Source organism: Schistocerca nitens, chromosome 10 (genome assembly GCF_023898315.1).
Source record: "Schistocerca nitens isolate TAMUIC-IGC-003100 chromosome 10, iqSchNite1.1, whole genome shotgun sequence".
NCBI classification, from domain to species: Eukaryota; Metazoa; Arthropoda; class Insecta; order Orthoptera; family Acrididae; genus Schistocerca; species Schistocerca nitens.
In genome coordinates this window covers 110052792-110073945 of record NC_064623.1, presented here as the reverse complement: position 1 = coordinate 110073945, position 21154 = coordinate 110052792, and the positions used below count along the sequence as shown (strand labels likewise).

The 21154-nt window shown below is 38.6% G+C and overlaps 1 protein-coding gene across 1 annotated transcript in view; it reads left to right on the top strand.

The window, feature by feature from the left end:
- Positions 1 to 21154, top strand: part of LOC126210489 (sushi, von Willebrand factor type A, EGF and pentraxin domain-containing protein 1-like) — a 103582-nt gene that overhangs the window by 29435 nt on the left and 52993 nt on the right. The window contains exons 3-4 of the mRNA XM_049939723.1: positions 11304 to 11492; positions 19215 to 19550. Of these exons, the coding sequence (XP_049795680.1) occupies positions 11304 to 11492; positions 19215 to 19550 (525 nt within the window). The remainder of the gene's footprint in view (positions 1 to 11303; positions 11493 to 19214; positions 19551 to 21154) is intronic.

Below are 21154 nucleotides of genomic sequence, written 5' to 3'. Positions count from 1 at the left end.
ACAAGTTGAGCACTCAGCCTGTCACGGTCGGGAAACATTGCCTCTGTCTGTCATGATTGAGAAACATTGTTGTGGACACGGTCAATATAGCACGCACTGGCTGTGTTCTAGGCTCCGATGGCGAGTGCTGCACTCTGAGGAATATACTGGCAGTACTTCTGAAGTAGAACATTGCTGTCGAGTCTGGAATTCACAGTGACAGGCAAGCTGCTTGACAGCGGCCATTAAAGGCCATCCGATCAAGGAATAGTAATAGTGTCACATGGCTCGCGGTGACAGCACAGCAGTGCTCTCTCTGGCATACAGGGAGGCAAGCCCCAGCCCTCTGCTGTGTGGCTTGATTGCAACCACCAACAGTACGCCACAACAGTGTATTCAAAGTAGCTCATCCAAATTCTTATTTTCTTATTCATTGGTAGACCACATACTGTATTACCATTCCATTTCATACTCCCACAGAATGTTACCTCCAGGTATTTGTATGAGTTGACTGATTTAAATTGTTACTCACTAATGAAACTGCATCAAATGACGACTGTGCAGCTACTTCAAGAACAATCAAATAATCTCTCTTTAGGCCCAGTTTATCCACTTTCTTAAGTTGTGAAAACTCTGGTTACATGCATTCTTAAATGTTTTTAAAACCATTCTTTCGCCTGTACTCTGCTTCTTGATGTAAGCAAAGCATTTGTCACTGTACCACATGATATCCTGATACCTAAATCTGAGCAATATTGTGTCATGGGCAGTGAATTGTCATTAGTCACATATGTTAGACAGGAAACAGGTTGTCACTGTAAATAATTGTAGATCATGTGTCCTTCCTGTTACTACAGAAGTGCCACAAGAGTCTGTCCTTGACCCTTTTGCTTTTTTAATATGTATGAATGATCTACCAAGTTCATAACCCTACTAGTCAATAGTAGATTCTGACCTCTGTTAGTAATGACTGTAATTATTCTTATTTCTTTTTTTGCCATATAAAGATTTTTGTCACCTAAGAAGCGTTGTCCCATAGGACATTTATGTTTTAAGTGAGAGTGAAAGAAAGCACACCATGAGAACAGAAGCCATTGCTTACTGACTCAAGGCCTGCATAATAAGTAAATCACTCACAATAATTTAATGCATAACCGCTTTGTGTGAGCATCCCATTTCATGTTTAAGCTCCAATGAATCCCTAGTAACCTGACAGACTCACACAGTTTAAGCATATTTTCCTTGCCTTTTTTCAGGTTAAATGGACATTTATGAAGCAGTGCACATTAAGAAACACTAATTTCTTGGATTCCTGTCACCCAGTTATTGACAACTTCCTTTAAACATATTCCACAAGATCGCAGCTGTAGCTAGTTGTTTCATAAACATACTTTCTTAAGCAATTGTTGATGTGTCCGAGCTATGGTAGAGCCCACAACAGTTCCAGGTGGTCACAATAAGTAATGTTAGAGTTTGTACCTTTACAATTGACTTGGTTTATTGCAACTATTTTACACTTTTATTAATTCCAAATACTTACTTTCAGCACTCATTTAAAAAACGTGAAGTTGTAATTCTGAAATATATCAGACTATAATTCTTTTCTGAAATGCTTCAGAATATAACTCTTTTAAGCTAAAGTATGGTAGCAGTTGCAATGCATCGGATTATAGTTTTCTTATAATTATGGCACGTCCATTTTTCTCATGGTGTGACTGGGCTTAGCTTTTGCTATTTTATCATTTACTGTTAGCCTTTTATCTGAAAAAAAAAATGTGCAGTGTAATTTTCAAACACATGAGATGATCTTTTTTTTTTTTAACCTAAATCATGTTGACAGTAGTAATGTATTGGCTTGCAGAGTTTTTATAATTATGGCATGCTGTCTTCCTCATGACACCATTGAGCATGAAAACTTTTTAAAATACATGTGATTTCTACTGTTTTTATCATTTGAGGTTGCATCTCTACTGTGTAATGTAAGTTGTACTTTCTTCTGAATTTGTATAGTACATCTGTAAGCATTGTCTTGTCATCTCCTATTATAAAAAGTATCTGTATACTCGTTATATTGTGTATCTGGCAGTTTCAGATAAGCTTGATAATGGCGTAATATAATGGGTGAAACTGATTCTGTGGACTTAATAAAGTTCTAATTAAGCAACTGGAGTGGTTTTTCCTCTCTTCCTTTCATAACCTAGGTTTCTGATGCATATGTCAGAATCAGAACATAGTATGACCGGTATATAACCTTTTTACTCATTTGGGGTACATCCTAACTCCATATCAGGCTGCTGACACTCTTCCAAAGTGCTTCTGCTTTTCTCCGCCGCTCGTTTATCTCCCTGTCATTTTTTTCCATCTTCCTGTCTGTCAGCAGTATGGTGAGAAAATGTAGAGTCAGTGTTGTGGCCCAGGCAACATGCATCTGTGATGGCTTCCAGGGAACATGGCCACACTTCACCAGAGGACGCAACAGAGCATTTGGAGTTGAAGTGCGAACCCTGGCGTGGATGTCAGTGGCAGCGGCTGGCAGTGATAGTGTGTATCTGCACAGGGTGAACTGGTATCAGTACTATATGCACCCGCGCTAAGTAACTAGTGAGGCTCAGGTTCAGAGGACCCCTGAGCAGGTGATCTGCAGTGTACATAAGTCAGTTGGTGGGTGGAAGACACCAGTCTAGCTTTTCCAGCAGCATGTGGACTTAAGTACAGCAGGTAGTATTGGAGCCCAGTGAAGACAGCAGCAACAGCAGCTGAATGACCAGTTTCTGGACAATGACTGGTGTAGAATACTTTTGGTAGGTGGCTGCAGGTGTCAGCTGACACTGCATGACTGAAACGGAATTTATGGCAGTTTGAACCCCAGTGTTTTGACAGGCTAGATGACTTGTCACATAGGATAGGGAGGAGCACCATGTCGGGCTAGGCCATGTGCCAATCTCCATTGGCATTACTACAGTCCGGCTTCGTACTCCTGTCATCTCAGAGGCATTTATTTTCTGCAAATCCTCATTGATTTGTTCACGAAAGTTGTGAACAAATCGATGAGGATTTGCAGAAAATAAATGCATGGTGTAATGACTGGCAGTTATCTCTCAATATTAGCAAGTGTAACCTACTGTGTATAACAAGGCGAAAATCCCCATTAATGTAAGAGTACAAAATAAATGCCCAGTCTTTGGAAGCGGTAACGTCCATCAAGTATCTGGGTGTGACTATTCGAAATGATCTCAAATGGAATGATCAGATTACACAAGTAACGGGTAAGGCGAACTCGATTGCGGTTTATTGGTAGAATCCTGATGTGATGCAGTCCTTCAACAAAGGAAATAGCTTACAATATGTTAATTCGTCCAGTCTTAGAGTATTGTTCGTCTGTATGGGACCCTTACCAGTTGGGTCTGATTCAAGAGATTGAGAAGGTCCAAAAAAGAGCGGCAAGATTCATGACTGGTACATGTAGCCATTGCAAGAGGGTTACAAATCTCATAGAAAGTTGGAAGTGGGACACACTTGCAGATAGATGGCGCACTAAACAGAAGGGACTGCTCACTAAATTCTGAAATCCGATCTTCACCGAGGATGTAGAGCATATATTATTACCACCAACTTTCCAATCAATTCAAAGATAAAGGTAATAAGAGCTCGTACTGAGGCATTCAGATAGTCGTTTTTCCCTCGCACGATCCACGAGTGGAACAGAGGGGGGAAATATGACTTTGGTGCGAATTGTGCCCTCCGCCACACACTGCTTGGTGGTTAGCAGAGTATATATGTAGTTGTTGATATAGATGTAGATTTGAGCTTGTCGGCATTGGTAAGACATAGATGTTGTAACTGCCCCCATTATTTATTCAATGAACTTCTAGACCGTCTGACAGATAAAAGAAGAGGGCTGACAATTACACCCAGATATGTAGGCAGTTGTTGAATTATACCATGTGCCTGAAACCAACCTATGCACTGCTTCCTAGATTACAGGGACCAGTACTTCATGGCTTTCTTGAAATGATAAAAGTCACTCTATGGAAACAAAGTTTTTTATCTCTCAAAGACAAATTAATGTTGCCTAAGCTGTCTCAAGGGAAGGTTTATTGAATTTTAAATAAAACTGACATACATTTTACAAGTAATGTAGTTTCCTTATTGGAAAAAGGTTTAAAGTATAATGTTACGCGTAATTTGTCTGAGCAAAATGTTATACAAAATTTGACTGTAGACCTAAAAACTGGTTTTGATAGTATAAAAATGAAAAATTCTAGCTAGGCCAGAATAGCTCATGATGTGTGCAATATTGCAAGCAAAAATTTATCTGATTTTCAGAGTACAGTTAATCGTGACAAAACTTAATTAAAATTATTAGTGTAAAGCTTAAAGAAAATGATGCATTAATAATGAAATCTGATAAAAGCAGTGCCTTAGTTGTTGCTAGCAAACAGAGTACGTAACGAAAACTTTACAGTTATTTGAGGAAAGCAGTATTTTTGAGCTACATGAGGACTCCACTCCAGTTTTGCAAATAGAAATTAGATCTGCTGTTAGTGATACAAAATTTCTACTTGGACCATTTCATAAAAGACAGCGTATTAAAATGAACAGAACTACAAAAGTTACATCCTACACACAGAGAAGAAAAGCTTCAGACTTAATATCCTTGAAGAATTACAAATTTTCAAACACATTTCTCTTAATGACGGTTTCATTCTGAATGAACAGTTGCAGCTACGTGATAAAAATTTCTTCAATTTAATACTTAGAAATGCCTAAAACTGACTCCTCTTTATCCTCAGAGTTGACTTTAAAATGTCGTCTTCCTCTCTCCTTTTTATTTATTACATTGTAATTTGTTTCCATGCAAAATGTTAGAATAGTTGCTTTTGCATTGTCCTGCATACATTTCAATTTGTGTAATACTGTCTGTTGACTTTTGATATGAAAACTTATATGATATTTAAAATATTTTCATATTGTAAGCAGCTGATTTCTTCAACTATTAATTGATGGCACGACTCGTTTCATGTCCACATTGTAACAACCTTGGCCTCTGAGCCTCTTAGTCTCATGTCATCTCCAGTGCCCATTTTCTCTTAAAGCCCTAATCACTGCACAGTGTGCAGTTACCAGTTTCATGTCTGTTCCAATGGCTATAATTTTTATATGATTTAAATATTGTCTTCTTACAAAGTATTTATATGATGAGAGCATTTTGCTCGTAAATCTGTTCATCTGTCAGTACGTGTGAGTATAGTCTCTTCATAAATCTGCTCAATATAATAACCATCTTATCTTGGTTTTTCTCTGGTTAATGGTTTTGTAATCTTTGTAGATATTTTTTTGGATTTCCTGCTGAAGGCACCCACAGTCTGTATGGAAACCAGGTTAAAATAAAATCTTGTTGCAACCAGGTGGCTGTATTATACAAATCAGATCCCAAATTAGTTAACCCAAGTCATGTACATGCATGAGTGTGCACTATTCCATAATACTGTGGTTTACATCACCAATGAGCCACATATACAGTTAGATTTGAGCCATTAATATGCTTTGAACAGTAATATTTTAATGACAGGTATATGTGAATTTGTGTGTGCAATATGTACATAACTTAGAATGAAAACTTGTGGTTGTTGGTATGGTCTTTAGTTGAAAACCGGTTTGATGTCTGCCAATGTTCCCTGTGCTAGCCTCTTCACCTCCACATAACTACCACAATCGACTTGTACTCCATTTGAACCCGCGTACTGTAAGAGATGGGACCTGGATAAGTTGAAAGAACCAGACATTGTTGAGAGTTTTAGAGGGAGCATTAGGCAATGGTTGACAAGAACAGGGGAAAGGAATGCAGTAGAAGACAAATGAGTAGCTTTAAGAGATGGAATAGTGAAGGCAGCAGTGGATCAAATAGGGAAAAAAGGCTTAATAGAAATCCTTGGTTAAGACTAGAGATATTGAATTTAATTGATGTAAGGAGAAAATTAAAAAATTCAGCAAATGAAGCAGACGAAAAGGGAATGCAAACATTTAAAAAATGAGAGTGACAGAAAGTGCAAAATGGCTTAGCAGGAACAGCTAGGGGACAAATGTAAGGGTTTAGAAGCATATTTCACTAGGAGAAAGATGGATACCATCCACAGGAAAATTACAGAGGACTTTGGGGAAAAGAGAAGCAGCAGTACAAATAGTAAGAGCTCAGATGGTAAACCAATCCTAAGCAAAGAAGAGAAATGTGAAAGGAGTTTATAGTGTGTGTGTACAAGGTAGATGAACCTGAAAGCAGTATCACAGAAAGGGAAATGGGCATAGGTGAAGATGAGATTGGAGATATGACACAGAGAGAAGAATGTGACAAAGTTCTGAAAGAGCTAAGTTGAAACAAGGCCACAGTGGTAGATGATATTCCATCACAATTACTAGTAGCCTTGGGAGAGCCGTTGGTGACAGCTCTCTTCTATCTGGTGTGCAGGACGTATGAAATAGGGGAAATACCCACAGACCTCAAGAATAATATAATAATTCAAATTCCAAAGAAAGCAGTTGCTAACAGGTGTGAAAATTACTGAACTATCTGTTTAATAAGTTGTGGTTCCAGAATACTAACACGATTTCTTGATAGAAGAATGGAAAATCTGGTAGAAGCTGACCTCGGGGAAGATCAGTTTGGATTCTGCAGAAATGTAGGAAGACATGAGGCAATACTGGCCCTAGAACTTCTCATAGAAGATAGGTTAAATGAAAGCAAACCTAGATTTAAAGCATTTGTAGACTTAGAGAAAGCTTTTGGCTATGTTGACTGGAAACTCTCATTGAAAATCTGAAGGTATCAGGGATAAAATACAGAGAGCATAAGGCTATTTACAACTTGTACAGAAATCAGATGGCAGTAATAAGAGTTGAGGGGCTTGAAAGGGAAGCATAAGTGGAAAAGGGAGTGAGACAGGGCTGTATCTCATCCCTGATGTTATTCAGTCTGTAAATTGATTAAATTGTGAACAAAACCAACGAAAAATTTGGAGTAGGAATTAAAGTTCAGACAGAAGAAATAAAAACTTTGAGGTTTGCTGATACATTGTAATTCTATCAGGGACAGAAAAGGATTTGGAAGAGCAGTTAAATGGAATGAACAGTGTCGTGAAAGGCGAGCATAAGATGAACATCAACAAAAGCAAAACAAAAATAATGAAATGAAATGTAGTCAAATTAAATTGCCTATGTAAGGTTGTAACAAAGAGGCAAGGTGTCTGGCTAGTTCTTGGGTAGGAGTTCCAATTGCGCTGACTATTGGTCTCAAAGGAACATCAGGCTTATGTATCTTTGGTAATCCATATAATCTCGGAGGATAAGCCTCCGTTTTACAAAGATACTTTTTAACTTCTGTAGGAATGGAAGACTGTTATATCGACAAATCGGCAGTAGCGGAACATGTTTTTAAGGATGGAGATCACGAAATAAAATTTGGTGAAACAAGCGTGCTAGCGAGGACGTCACATTATTATACACGTATGTATAGAGAGGCAATTGAAATCCACAAACATCAATACAATTTTAATCATAAAGAAGGAGGATTAAAATTGGATAAGATATGGCGGTCGACGTTGCATCAATCACGTGACAATCGATTGCCTGCAATCGAGAGAACAGACGATAGCCAGAGATAGCTGCACATCGACGCCACGTGACGTGCGGTGGCGCCCTCTACGATATCCATATAAGTGGCGGCCCCAGCTCCTAGCAGTCAGTCGTTGACTCACCTCCGAAGATGTACTCCGTAGTTGAGAACGAAACGTCAGGGAGAAGTAGTTCTACAGATCGACCACGGCAACTTAGCCCGGAAGTGTTTATTGATCATAGTGATTATGCTTGCCTCGTATAAACTGTTTCATAAAGTGGTGGCCATAATAAGGCTCCATGGCTTCATCCAAGGAGAAATTTGACCCTAGAGTCTCTATGATGTCTTGAAATTTCTTATTTAGATGTGAAATTAATACCGAACCTTACAAGTTTTCTTTTTCAATGCTGCCATTATCATGGAAGAATCTATGAATTTTGTCAAAAGTATTTCTGGAGATAGAATTCGAAACAAGGGCATTGTTTGTGTCAGGTCTGGTCTCCCAGTACATAGTCTATGCATGACCATACAATATCCAGATAACAGCAAAATATTGGTGTATTTGTAAATGCCATCATGACTTTTTGGGCAGCATATTTTACTGTCTCTCTCATCAGAATCTCAACCAAATCAGCATCAAAAACTTTACAAAAAAGATATATTGGAGTCAAGTTTGATGTGCGGAGATGTCCTATTATATCAGATGTAAGATAACGAGATACCTCAAATTTTTGTGGAGAGTCTAGTCTTTCTCCTATCCAGTGTCTTGTTTTCTTAACTCAGGATAGCGATTGTGATTTGGAACAGCAGGGATGTCCCTTTTGGGTGGGTAAAGATGTAACATTTTCTACAAGGCCGTCAGTATTTACTGATCTTATATCTGCATTCTGTCCCAGAACCTTCTTCCCTAAACCAGCAACAGTGGCAGGATGTCTTTCTGCATCAGTACCTGCATCATCTTTATCAGTGTCCTCACCATCTTTTGACAGAACAAGTAAAAATTCAAGCTCCTGACGTGTATCAAATATGTCAACCAAGTTTCATCATGTTCTTCTGTGAAGAACAGGATACCTAACACTACTTCTAAGTCCCTCTCCTTTTCCAAATTGTATGTGAAATAAATTGGACCATCTGCAAGAAAATGACCCCTTACTGCCCACCGTAGGATATTTCATACGTAAAGATATAAGCCAGTACCATAGTAAAGCAAATAAAGTACTCTTTTCCAATTTGTGCTTATATATTGCATTTAAGTATTCAGATTACTAATCCGTAAAAATATGAGCTAAATTATGACGAGAAGCAGCAGAGTCATTAGTACTAGAACAAATGCTTTTCACCAGGAAATAAACAATCCTAATCTCCACTGCTACTGTTATTTCCAACAATGGACTTTCAAACTAACAATCAAAACACGAAAGAAATATTTCAGTTGTTTGCCAAAGAGTTTCTGGAAACAAATGTGCCTGAGAAGAGCAAGCGTATGATAAATCATACGCTAGAATGGGTTACGAAGAGGTGTTCTGTTTGTGATGTGCTTCATTTTGTCAGTAAAGAGAATTACACCGTAACATGGTTGATCCGAAACATACTTCTTTCAGTTTTATATATGATTCAAAGCATCATGAAATTTTGACAAAACTGAACAATATTTTTGATATTTCTCACAAAACTTTAGACACCGTAATAATATAAACTAAGAAATCCAGATAGTGCATAGAATTGACTTTTTGTTTCTACAGATATATCAAAACCTGTATTGGAAACACCAAACCTTTTGGCAATACTGATAACAACTGCTACAGGTGGTCTGAGAATTAGAGAACTAGCTTACCCTGGGTGTATCCGGTTGCTAAGGAGTTTCAGAATTGTCCTATGAGGAGCCTCAACTTTTCTGAATACAGCAGCATATTAGAAGATTCTATAGAATCCGAAAACTATGTAAATACCATGGTATTTTAGTAACTATTTCACAGTGTGTATTATTCATTGAAGTCCTTTCCATCACTGGTACGTCTCAAAAAATTATGCAACAATAACAGTATGAATTAGTATGAACTGCTACTAACCACACAGAGGAGACAAGCACATTTAAAAGTAGATTGTTGTATAATACGTAAGTCACACAAAATTTATCATTTTCCGTTTTGAGAGTAGCAGTGTGCTGCAATTCGAATCGTTATTCATTCCCAGATTTCCATTGTTTAAATGTATTCGACACATTGTTATAATACCATAGCAGAAAAGAATAACCAGACAAAGATGTGAAGGTGTTGAGATTTGTTCAGAAACATGTCAGAGTCACACACAGAATTTCTTAAGGAGTCCTTCACAGATATTTTGCAAACAAATGTGAAATGAGCTTAGCCTTAGTGGCCTCATTTTAGTTTTATTATAACTTGTATTAACATGTTTATATAATACACTGTCTTGGGGGGGGGGTGGAGCTCACAGCTTTGTACATGTGCTCATCATTTGTTGTTATATAAATTATTAAAATCTCGGTTCTCTGTGATGGGGGTAGAATGGCCACCAGAAATCATTAGTGTTCTTTGTGTTTAGTGTTGTTACCAGGCCTGGTATGGCATACAAGGGGCATGAATGAAGTCAGATGTTAAGTCATCAGTGGATCATGTCTGACTGCAATAAGGGAGGATTTTCGTGTCGTCCAGCAAGGTTTTCCTAACTCCTTCACATGTGTGCCTGCCATCCGAGAAAAAGTATCGAACTCCTTGCAAATTCTGTGTCATCCCATACCATTGCTTGGAGACTGCTGTTAACCAAACAATTAAAATGGCTGCCTTTGAATTTGTGTTCTGACCAGGAAATGTGGACTGCTGACGAATGGCATTGCATTGTCTTCGGTGATGAATTGGGGTTCTAAACTACCCCAGATGACCACGATTGTCATGCGTGGTGGTGACCTAAGGAGAGGTCCGATACACCCAATCCTTTGGAGAGCTGTAACAGTGTTGCTCACGGTGTCACGGCATGGGGAATGTCAGGTATGACTTCAGATAACAGGTGACACTGACTGATGAAACTCTGATGGAATAATTTTATGTCGCAAACATTTTGCGTCGTCATGCGCTACCTCTCGTGCGGCAATATTGCTGTGCCATTCTTCAACAGAATAGTGAACTGCCAGCACAATGTCGAGGTGCTCTTGCAGCCAGCAAGATCCCCAGGTCTGTCCTGGATAGACTACATGTTATGCAGGCTCAGGTTCCTTCTCCGTCCCTTTGCCAGTATCCAGTGTGTCGAGGACCAGTTACAACACCTGTGAGCTACTCGTCTCACAAGAGGATACAACAGTTTTATGCCACTCTTTCCAACCAAATCGGTGCACACGTGCAGACCAGAGGAGTTAACAATGTCCTACTCATATGTGGGGTTTTACTGCCAAGTTCTTTATACATTTGATTCTATTTTGTAGTCAGTGAAGTAGGGTCACATACCATCTTAACATGTGAAGTTTCATTTTGTTTCCTCCTCCCCTTCAGGAAGCATCACTTTTCGTCAGGCCGTGTAGTATTCCGTAACTCTGTCATTTTGATTTATTCGACCTGAATAGAATATCTGTAACCCTTAAGCAGAAATCTCAGTTGGTCTCCAGAACGTTATGCACCTACTATAAGAAAGTAACACACTCACAGTTTGAGGGTGAACAGAAAGTATCTCAGCTACATAAAATGTCACTTCCCTGTTGTCACAGGGTGCAAACCACCACCGTTGCTGCGCGATGGAGGAGTCAGCGTCGAAGCTCGCCAAGACGGCCCTAACAGCTACCGACACGGGACAAAGGCTATCTACAGCTGTGGGGTGGGGTTTCAGCTGTCACCACCTGGCAGTCACATTCGCTCTTGTCACGACGGTGTGTGGACGGGTCTGGCTGCCACGTGTGGTGAGTGACTTAACCGTATTTATGCTAGTGTGCCTACACTTTTTTACAGGTTATTGCAGTTTCACCTTCATTGTTGGAACCTGGGTTCCAGTGTTTCTCGGTGTTCCTTCACAACTCAGTTAGTGGAATGAAGTGCTTCTTACATTGGGAAGGTGTATCTAACATATTAATGTTTCCTATCCTAATAAGGAAAACTTCCTAAAAACTCTTTGGATAACAGAAAATTTTCTCTAGCTCATTGTGAAGTGTTTGTTTCTTCTTTGTGTTTATTAATTTTTCTGCGTCTGACTTTGTTATGGTTTCATGATACACGACAAATCTGATTTTATGTTTTTTATAGTAATCTTTCTTGTAGCTTTAAAGTATTTTTCTAATAAATCCACTGGTTCATCTCACATTTTTCAGCAGAGAACAGTATACTCTTTCAAGCTTAATTACTTAGTGTCATGTTTTTTGAGTCATTTTGCACGATAGATCGTAATGATGTAGAACGAGTCATTTTACATTCACACCACAAATTAATTTGTACAATTTGTACATATGCTTACATTCGGAATGAAGATACAGACATGTGAGTAGTTTCTACCCACCACCTTTTACACATCCCGGCAATAAAAATTATTCCACAGAATAAAAGAAGGTATCAAGGGGAAACTTTCTCAGGCTAAGTGGTCAACAATTTTTGTTGCAGCATTGTCCATTCCTTTTTATGCTAAGGACAACCTTAATGTGGCGTAATCAATGCTATTTTTCCTTCTGTTATTGTGATTATGTACACCATTGTTCCTTTCGAACTGTAGTGGATTATTTACAACAAACTTCCTGAGGAAATTAATGTACTGTGAAACAGCAGTCAGAATGCCAAACTCCTTAAACAGATGTCTACAAGATTATCCTGTGTGAGTACCACACATTGTTCTCACAGCGCCGTTTTCTCAACAATGAAGACTTTCTTTCTTAAAGATGAGTTACCCCAGAACTTTATTCATTATGACGTTATTGAATGAAAATATGCAAAATATGTCAACTTACTGATTTGTCTCTCCCCAAGATTTGTAATGACTCTTAGTGCAAATGTGGCTGAACTAAGTTGTTTTTGGAGTACCAAAATGTGCTTTTTCCAATTTAAATTCTCATTAAATTCGACACCTAAGATTTTTGAAGTTTCCACTGTATTTATTATTTCCTTGCCATGTGTTACACTTATCTGTGGTTTTGCAGTGCCAGTTGCTGACAACCAGTGACTGTGAGAAGATGTGATCTCTACTGTCAAGATCTATATTGTGCTGATAGTAATAATTACAAATAACTCAAATCAAAAGCTTTATAACTGAGCCTACAATTAACATAATTAAAATGTTTAGTTATTTGTAAGTGTTGGTTGGCAGTGATGTCATCTGCTCACTCTGGGGAGAAAGGAGAAATTTGGAAAAGCCATTAAAGTTCATGGAGAAGAAATGCTGATGACAATGTAATTCTTTCAAGGATGGCAAAGGACTTTGAAGAGCAGCTGAGCTTAATGGTTTGCATCTCAAAAACAGTTTGCAAGATTAATATCAACAAAAGTAAAACGTGGTTAATGGAATGTAGTTTAACTAAATCAAGTGATGCTAAATAAATTAGATTAGGAAATGAGACACTAAAAGTAGTAGATGAGTTTTGCCTTTTCGGCAACAAAATAACCACTTATGGCCGATGTAGAGAGGATATAATGACCAGAAAAAAGTTTACAGAAAAGAAATTTGTTAACATCCAATATAAATTTAAGTGTTACAATGTCTTTTCTGAAGTTATTGTCACACAATTCGTACAAAAAGAAGCTAGAACATTTAGAAATATGGTGCTACAGAAGAATATTGAAGATTATATGGAGATAGAATAACTAATGGGAGAAGTTTTGAACCAAGGACTGAAAAAAGAAATTTATGTCACAACTTTTCTAAAAGAAGGGATCAGTTGATAGAGCGCATCCTGAGGCATCAAGGGAACCTCAGTTTTATAATGGATAAAAGTGTGAGGTAAAAATTGTGGGAAACCAATACTTTGATACAGTAAGCAGGTCCAAACAGTTGTAGGTTGTGGTTGTTATGCTGAGATGAAGAGGCTTGTATGGTGCAGATAAATATGGAGAGTTGCATCAAAGCATTCTTCATGCTGTAGAGCACAACAACCAGTCGCAGAGCAATTCGTAAACTATTAAGTCAGAAGAACTATGAAAAACAAATACAGAGGGATTCATTGTTTTTATTTCAAGAGTGTTAAGAAGTAATTTACATCCCAGAACAAAAACTATATCTACATTGTAGCAATGAAAATATTGAATACACTGAATGCAAATACTATTGACAGATACTGCTTAACTTTACACACATTACAACTGAATGACTGTCATCTCCAATTTAATAATTAAGAAAATTTGTTCTACAAGTGAAACAAGAAGGGTTATTCTACTGCGAATACCATTTACATGTTCTCTCATCAGATTTTATAACATTAAATAATAAAACAGCTGGTTATTTTTTGCGACCTATCTAAGGCATTTGACTGTGTGAAACACAGTATTCTCCTAGATAAATAAAAGTTTTATGGGATTGATCGTATAGAAAACCAATGGATAATGTCATATCTAACAAAAAAAAAAATGCAGAAAGTAGCACTTAGTAATTCAATCAATATAGTCCCGTAAGATAATTCTGATTGGTGAGAAATCACGTATGGGGGTCCCCCACAGTTCAGTGTTAGGTCCAATATTGTTCCTCATATATGCAAATGATCTGTCTAATATACAACAAGCAGAACTAGTTCTTTGTGCAGATGACAGATAAACAGAGAAAATGGAAAACAAAGTTCTTGAAAGTATCATTGACTGGTTTTCTGTGAATGGTCCTACCCTCAATTTTGAAAAGACACAACATATTCAGTTCTGTGGCATGGTGAGTGTCAACTTTCCTTCTCTGGCATTGTTACATTTATACAGAGGTTTATACAGCCTGTTGTTATTCAGTAATACAATAGAGTTCAATAGTAAGTCAATAAGAAATTTAGTAGTGCAGTAGCTGTAGAGGAATTGTTATAATGTGTTATTATATGAAGAGTGTTTTGCTCTTCTGTCTGCCAAATACTTCTTCATTCTTTCAGATATTTTCTTTCTTTCTTCAACTGAGATCACCCTTCCTGTAGCCCTTTTATTGATCTTGTTCATTTGTAGCCTTGTTTGTGTGTCTTCCAGTATATAGTTTTTTCCGTTTTTTAAGTCTAGTGTAATTTGGAGTTCTCTTATATCTTCCTTAATTTCTGTGATCCATTTAATGTTGCTCTTACTGTTCCACAATTTTTATATGTACAAAGAATGAAATATGCTTCTTCCTGATCATGCTCATTATTGGCTCTCTTTTCTTGTAAACTGTTTCATTTGAAACTATTCTACAATGTTCGTTTGCCTGATATTGTTTATTTATGGATTTCCTAATTATTCTTCTTTTTGTCTTTACTATTTCGTCAATTTCTGTTGTATCAGTTGTTTTGAAGATGGTTTCAGGTGCATAAGTAGTGTAACTGTTTTATAATGCGTTAATTTTGCATGTATGGATAGGCTATTTTTTTGTATCTAGGAAAATATTGTGATTCACACACTCAAATGCCTCGGATAGGTCACAGAAAATACCAACTGGTGTTATTTTGTTCTGTAATACTTTTATAATTAGGCGAGTGAAAATGTAAATGGGATTGTCAGGGGAGCAATTATCGTGGAATTCAAACTGTGATGTACTGAGAATATTATTGTTGCTCACATGGGATACTATTCTAGAACACATCATCTTCTCAAAATTTTTGGAAAATGTCAATAGAAATAAAGATAGCAAATAAATTGAAATAAAGATAACAGATTGAAATAAAAAATTATAAATGTTAATCTGATTTCACATAGGTGGGAAAGACATCGCTGTTATTGTTGATATTTGTCAGATAGTAATGAAGTTCACCTGGCTTATCTACTTAATGTCTGACTGATCGTGAAGAAGACGTCTGCCAAGATTGACTCTTAGTGAAAGAAACACTCAGTGAATTAATTTCCGGAGTGAATGTAAAAGGACTCATTCCACATCATTATGATATGTACAAAATGCTCCCATAACATGACACTAACTAACTAACTGAGGCCTGTGTGGAAACTAACTCTTTCCACTGGTAGGGTATGAGATTTTTAATGGATATTACGACATCCACATTAATGAGTAGTTTCAAGACTTTATTTACAGTACTGATTATTGTGACCATGACCAACTGATCACAAAGTATCTGAACTTTTGTCACAATAAACAGTCATTCTCACTGTCTGTCACCTTTCAGTGACATTTCATCACTCATACAGCCTATATTGATTTGCACACTTTGCATTGTTGTTCCCAGTGCTTTACAAAGGCAGCCATCTTGCTGAACAAAGGAATTGAAATCAATGGAAAGAGACTAGCATACTTAGCCTATGCAGGCAACATCTGTTTACTCTCTAGGTTGGAAGAGGAGTTGGAGCAAATGACCAAAGAACTAAAGGAGGCTCCCAGCAAATTTGGGCTAAACTTAAACGAAGCCAAGACAGAGTACCTCGTTATGATGCATGGTCATTGTCAGACTGCTGATCATCAACAATCACTGCAGACACTACAAGACAGTGCAAGAATTCAAATACCTAGGGGCACTTTTCACTGAGAACTCATCATGTGAAGCAGAGATCAATGCCAGAATACAAGCAGGAAACCGATCTTACCACAGCCTAGCACAACTGCTTCGGTCCAAATGTCTCTCCAGACAGTTCAAGATTCCACTGTACAAAACCCTGATCCAGCCTGTTGTTCTATATGGCTGTGAGACATGGAGTATCTGGAAACAGGACTTCCATAAGCTCCTTGTTTTTGAGAGAAAAGTGCTTCAGAAGATCTTCGGTCTGGTTCTGGATGCAGATACAGGGGAATGGAGGATCAGATACAACCAAGAGCTTGAGGAACTATACCAGCAGCCCAACATAGCAAGAACTGTCAAAGCCAAACGAATGCAGTGGACCGGCCATGTGGCCCAGATGGAGGATCACAGATGGCCTCGGAAGCTCCTCGATTTCACACCTACAGGAAAGAGACCGCCAGGGAGACCCAAGAAGCGTTGGAGGGATGGACTCCATGAAGATTTAAACCAAGTGTCAATAGATGTGGACGAATGGCGGATAGCAGCAAAGGACAGAATACAGTGGAGGAGGAAACTTGTAGATGCGTGCGGTCCACTGGGCCTGATCACGTATTAGTAGTAGTAGTAGTAGTAGTAGTAGTAGTAGTAGTAGCCATCTTGCTGGCTTAGTGTTGCTTCCAATGCTGCATACCACTCTATTCTGTGTCCAGATGGTGCCTTTCATTTATTTCAGATATTTTCTATATAGTATTGTGGTGTTACGTTCCATGTGCAGAAAAACGTTTTACTTCCCAGTTTATTTATTGTGAAATTTTTCAATTTTGGTCATAGATTTTAATTCTCATTCTCCTTTTTATTTTTCTGTATTCATCTTGTGCTTGTTGTCCTTTCTTCTATGTCTTGTACTCCATGACCGAGCAAGATGGTGCTCTGGGTAGCTCACTGGACTCGGGTTTAGGAGGACTGTGGATCAAATCCGCATCCGGCCATCCAGATTTAGGTTTTGTGTGATGTTCCTAAATTGTTGCAGCCAAATGCGAGAACATGGCCAGTTTCCTCCTTCATCTTTGAAACATTCCAGGCGTGTGCTCTGTCTCTAATGGCGTCAATGTTGATGGGATGTTAGACCCTAATCTTAGTTTGTTCTTGTACCTAGTGTGATGCTTTGTTCCTGACCAGTGGTACCAGATTCTTCATAGATATTTGTCTTTTTCACTTTCACCCAGATTTCTCCCCAACTTTTCCATATGCCAAGTTCATGATCTGTCTCCATTGAACTAGTCATCAACAGGACATCTGACCCTGATCTTCCATCATTCTGATTTTAATACAGAGGTTTTGTGACAAACTGATGACCCTCCTCTTGCACTAAAATACCATCAAGGTCCTGAAATGAAGTTTTACAGGTGCTACATAATGAATACTTCGCACTGTCTTGAACTGTTGGAAATGTTGCACTCTAAATCACCTTGTAGATCCACTTGTGCTTGACAACATTGAGATCCATTTACATTATCCCCTAATGCCATGTCTTTCTTGTAACAGGTCCATAACCACATCTTGTGACTAATCGTGGCTATAAATAAAACAGGTTTCTGCATCAGTCTCTTGTCCATTTCAATGTTTCATAGGTTCACACCGAAGCCATCAAGTGGAGAATTTGCAGTTAAACGGTAATGTGTTCTTACAGTTAAAGCAGAACCAGCTACTTTTAAGTACACATTGCTGTTGCATAATATGTGTTTTAATTATATAAAAAAAGAAAAGGCACACTTATGACCAGCAAAAGGTGAAAAATAACCTGAGTATGCTGAATAAACACAATGCTTTGCACTGGTAACGAGAATGTAAATTCTATAGTCTCCACCAAAACAGGTTGAAAAGTGTGGTGGCACAATAAATGATTCATTAATGCAAAAACTATTGTATTTATATGTATTTGTATTTAACCAGCCTTCAGTAAAGTTAGGCGTTACAGCACAGTAATCAAACTGAATGTCTTCATGGAGCAGAAACTTTAATTTGAAACAGAAATAGGGATATTGAAGAAATTTGAAAGAAAGGAAGATTATTAGGAAAATATTAGGCCCCAAAATTACTGATGGAGAATCTTTCATCCCCTCTCCTTGGCCATTCGTTGCCTACCTCTCCCTGTACATCTTTCCTTCACTTCTCTGTATATCCTTCCTAAACCATCTGTCTGCACATCTCCTTTGCTCCTTTCCATGGTGTCAACCTTTTCTTCCTCCTCCACACACTCGGCCTTTTTCCTCCTCCCTCACTCTGCCCTTCCTCTCCCTCATCTATCCCTACTCTCCTTTCCTCTTCTCTCCATTCTTCCCCTCCTGGCTCCCTCGTTACCTACCCATTCCTACATCCAGGCTGATACTACTCATAACACAGCATGCCTGTCATGCTGGGCAGTGTACACATTGGGGTCTGGGATACCATTTCTTGCCCTGGAACATCGGCTACCATATAAAACAAGTTGATAAGCATGCCTATCATGAAAGGGGCTGAGAATAATGTATAATGTGTGGGCTGCTGTGCTCAGCGGGTTGATTAAGCAGCCTTTACCCTCCGTACACAATATGGCTTCCATGCAGGGCAGCCTTTATGATAAGGGATGGAAAAAAATATCTTTGCCCGTATCTCCACTACTGTCGAAGCTAGGATTTTATAATTGTGTCCCGTCGTGCAATGTGCTTTTATTGCTCCCCACCATTGATTCATCCCTTTAGTGTATTTTCTCAAACATCTCGGAGAGTATTTTTCAAAATTTGCACATGGACCCGCCTGGTTCAACTGCCACCTTTGCATCTTTGGTAACTACTTTTGGTGCTAGGGGTTCTCTTCCTGCTATATTTATGTTGGACGGCAAGCGCATGTGGTAAATACAGCAAAAATAAATTGTAAAATACATATTCTTGCATATTCATTCATTTCACAAGTCTAATTTCCTACTTCCAATACTTTTTGGTGCTTTACATTTGTCACACGACATGTCAACTTCGACTGCAAGTGCCCTCTTCCCACACTGTGCAGTTTCGAACGGGTGCCCGCCACCACCGTCGGTGGCCGACGGCTACCACGTGCTCGAACCCCTGAGCCCTGCTGCGGTGCCGGTGGTGCCGCACACCGACCACGAGGGGCGGATCGTGGTGAGTGTGGAGCAGCGAGTCCACTACAGCTGCAACGTGGGCTACACTCTGCAGGGGCCAGCAAGCCTTCAGTGCCTCGCATCGGGCCAATGGAATCCTCGCCAGCCTCCCAAGTGTGTGCGCCAGTACGGACCGCCCACAGAGCCTCCGCCACCACCACCTCCGCCTCTGCCCGGTATGGGTATGGATATGGATGCCGACAAAGAAAGAATTTCAGCACGTAAGTTTTTTTCACATAGTCTTCAGCTCTTTTGTGCATTTAACCTTCTTCTTTGTTTCTGTGATCATGGTGCTATTTATTTTATAGTCTTTGAGAATTAGTTTGGTTTCATTTGGCCCTAGTTCCGGTATATTCTATGTGACCACATCTAGTGTATCCATTAATCCTACATTGATGTCATTATTCATTTTTTTACGTTGTGGAGTAGCGTTTTTAATAGACAGAAAATGGAGAGATAAAATAAGTTATTGTGTAATAAATGAAAAATGCTTAGCTATAAGATTAAAATTTGACACTGTAAGATTAAAATTCAACAGGGTACATCTAACAGTAATAGGAACTAATGACCAGAGGAAGAGAAGAAGAAAGAAACAGACCTTTACTGTGAAGAACTTAAGAAATGTCTAAATAAGAACCAGGTAATTTTAACAGGAGATTTAAATGCTAGACTTTGAAAAAGTGCCAATTGGTATCTACTAACAGGAAAGATACTGCCTACAGAAAAATTAAAGAGATCTTTGGAGAAAAGAGAACCACTTGTATGAATATCAAGAGCTCAGATCGCAACCCAGTTCTAAGCAAAGAAGGGAAGGCAGAAAGGTGGAAGGAGTATATAGAGGGTTTATACAAGGGCGATGTACTTGAGGACAATATTATGGAAATGGAAGAGGATGTAGATGAAGATGAAATGGGAGATAAGATACTGCATGATGAGTTTGACAGAGCACTGAAAGACCTGAGTCGAAACAAGGCCCTGGGAGTAGACAACATTTCATTAGAACTACTGATGGCTTTGGGAGAACCAGTCATGACAAAACTCTACCATCTGGTGAGCAAGATGTATGAGACAGGCGAAATACCCACAGACTTCAAGAAGAATATAATAATTCCAATCCCAAAGAAAGCAGGTGTTGACAGATGTGAAAATTACCGAACTATCAGTTTAATAAGTCACAGCTGCAAAATACTAACGCGAATTCTTTACAGACGAATGGAAAAACTGGTAGAAGCGGACCTCGGGGAAGATCAGTTTGGATTCCGTAGAAATGTTGGAACACGTGAGGCAATACTAACCTTACGACTTATCTTAGAAGAAAGATTAAGAAAAGGCAAACCTACGTTTCTAGCATTTGTAGACTTAGAGAAAGCTTTTGACAATGTTAACTGGAATACTCTCTTTCAAATTCTGAAGGTGGCAGGGGTAAAATACAAGGAGCGAAAGGCTATTTACAATTTGTACAGAAACCAGATGGCAGTTATAAGAGTCGAGGGGCATGAAAGGGAAGCAGTGGTTGGGAAAGGAGTGAGACAGGGTTGTAGCCTCTCCCCGATGTTATTCAATCTGTATATTGAGCAAGCAGTAAAGGAAACAAAAGAAAAATTCGGAGTAGGTATTAAAATTCATGGAGAAGAAGTAAAAACTTTGAGGTTTGCCGATGACATTGTAATTCTGTCAAGAGACAGCAAAGGACTTGGAAGAGCAGTTGAATGGAATGGACAGTGTCTTGAAAGGAGGATATAAGATGAACATCAACAAAAGCAAAACGAGGATAATGGAATGTAGTCAAATTAAATCGGGTGATGCTGAGGGGATTAGATTAGGA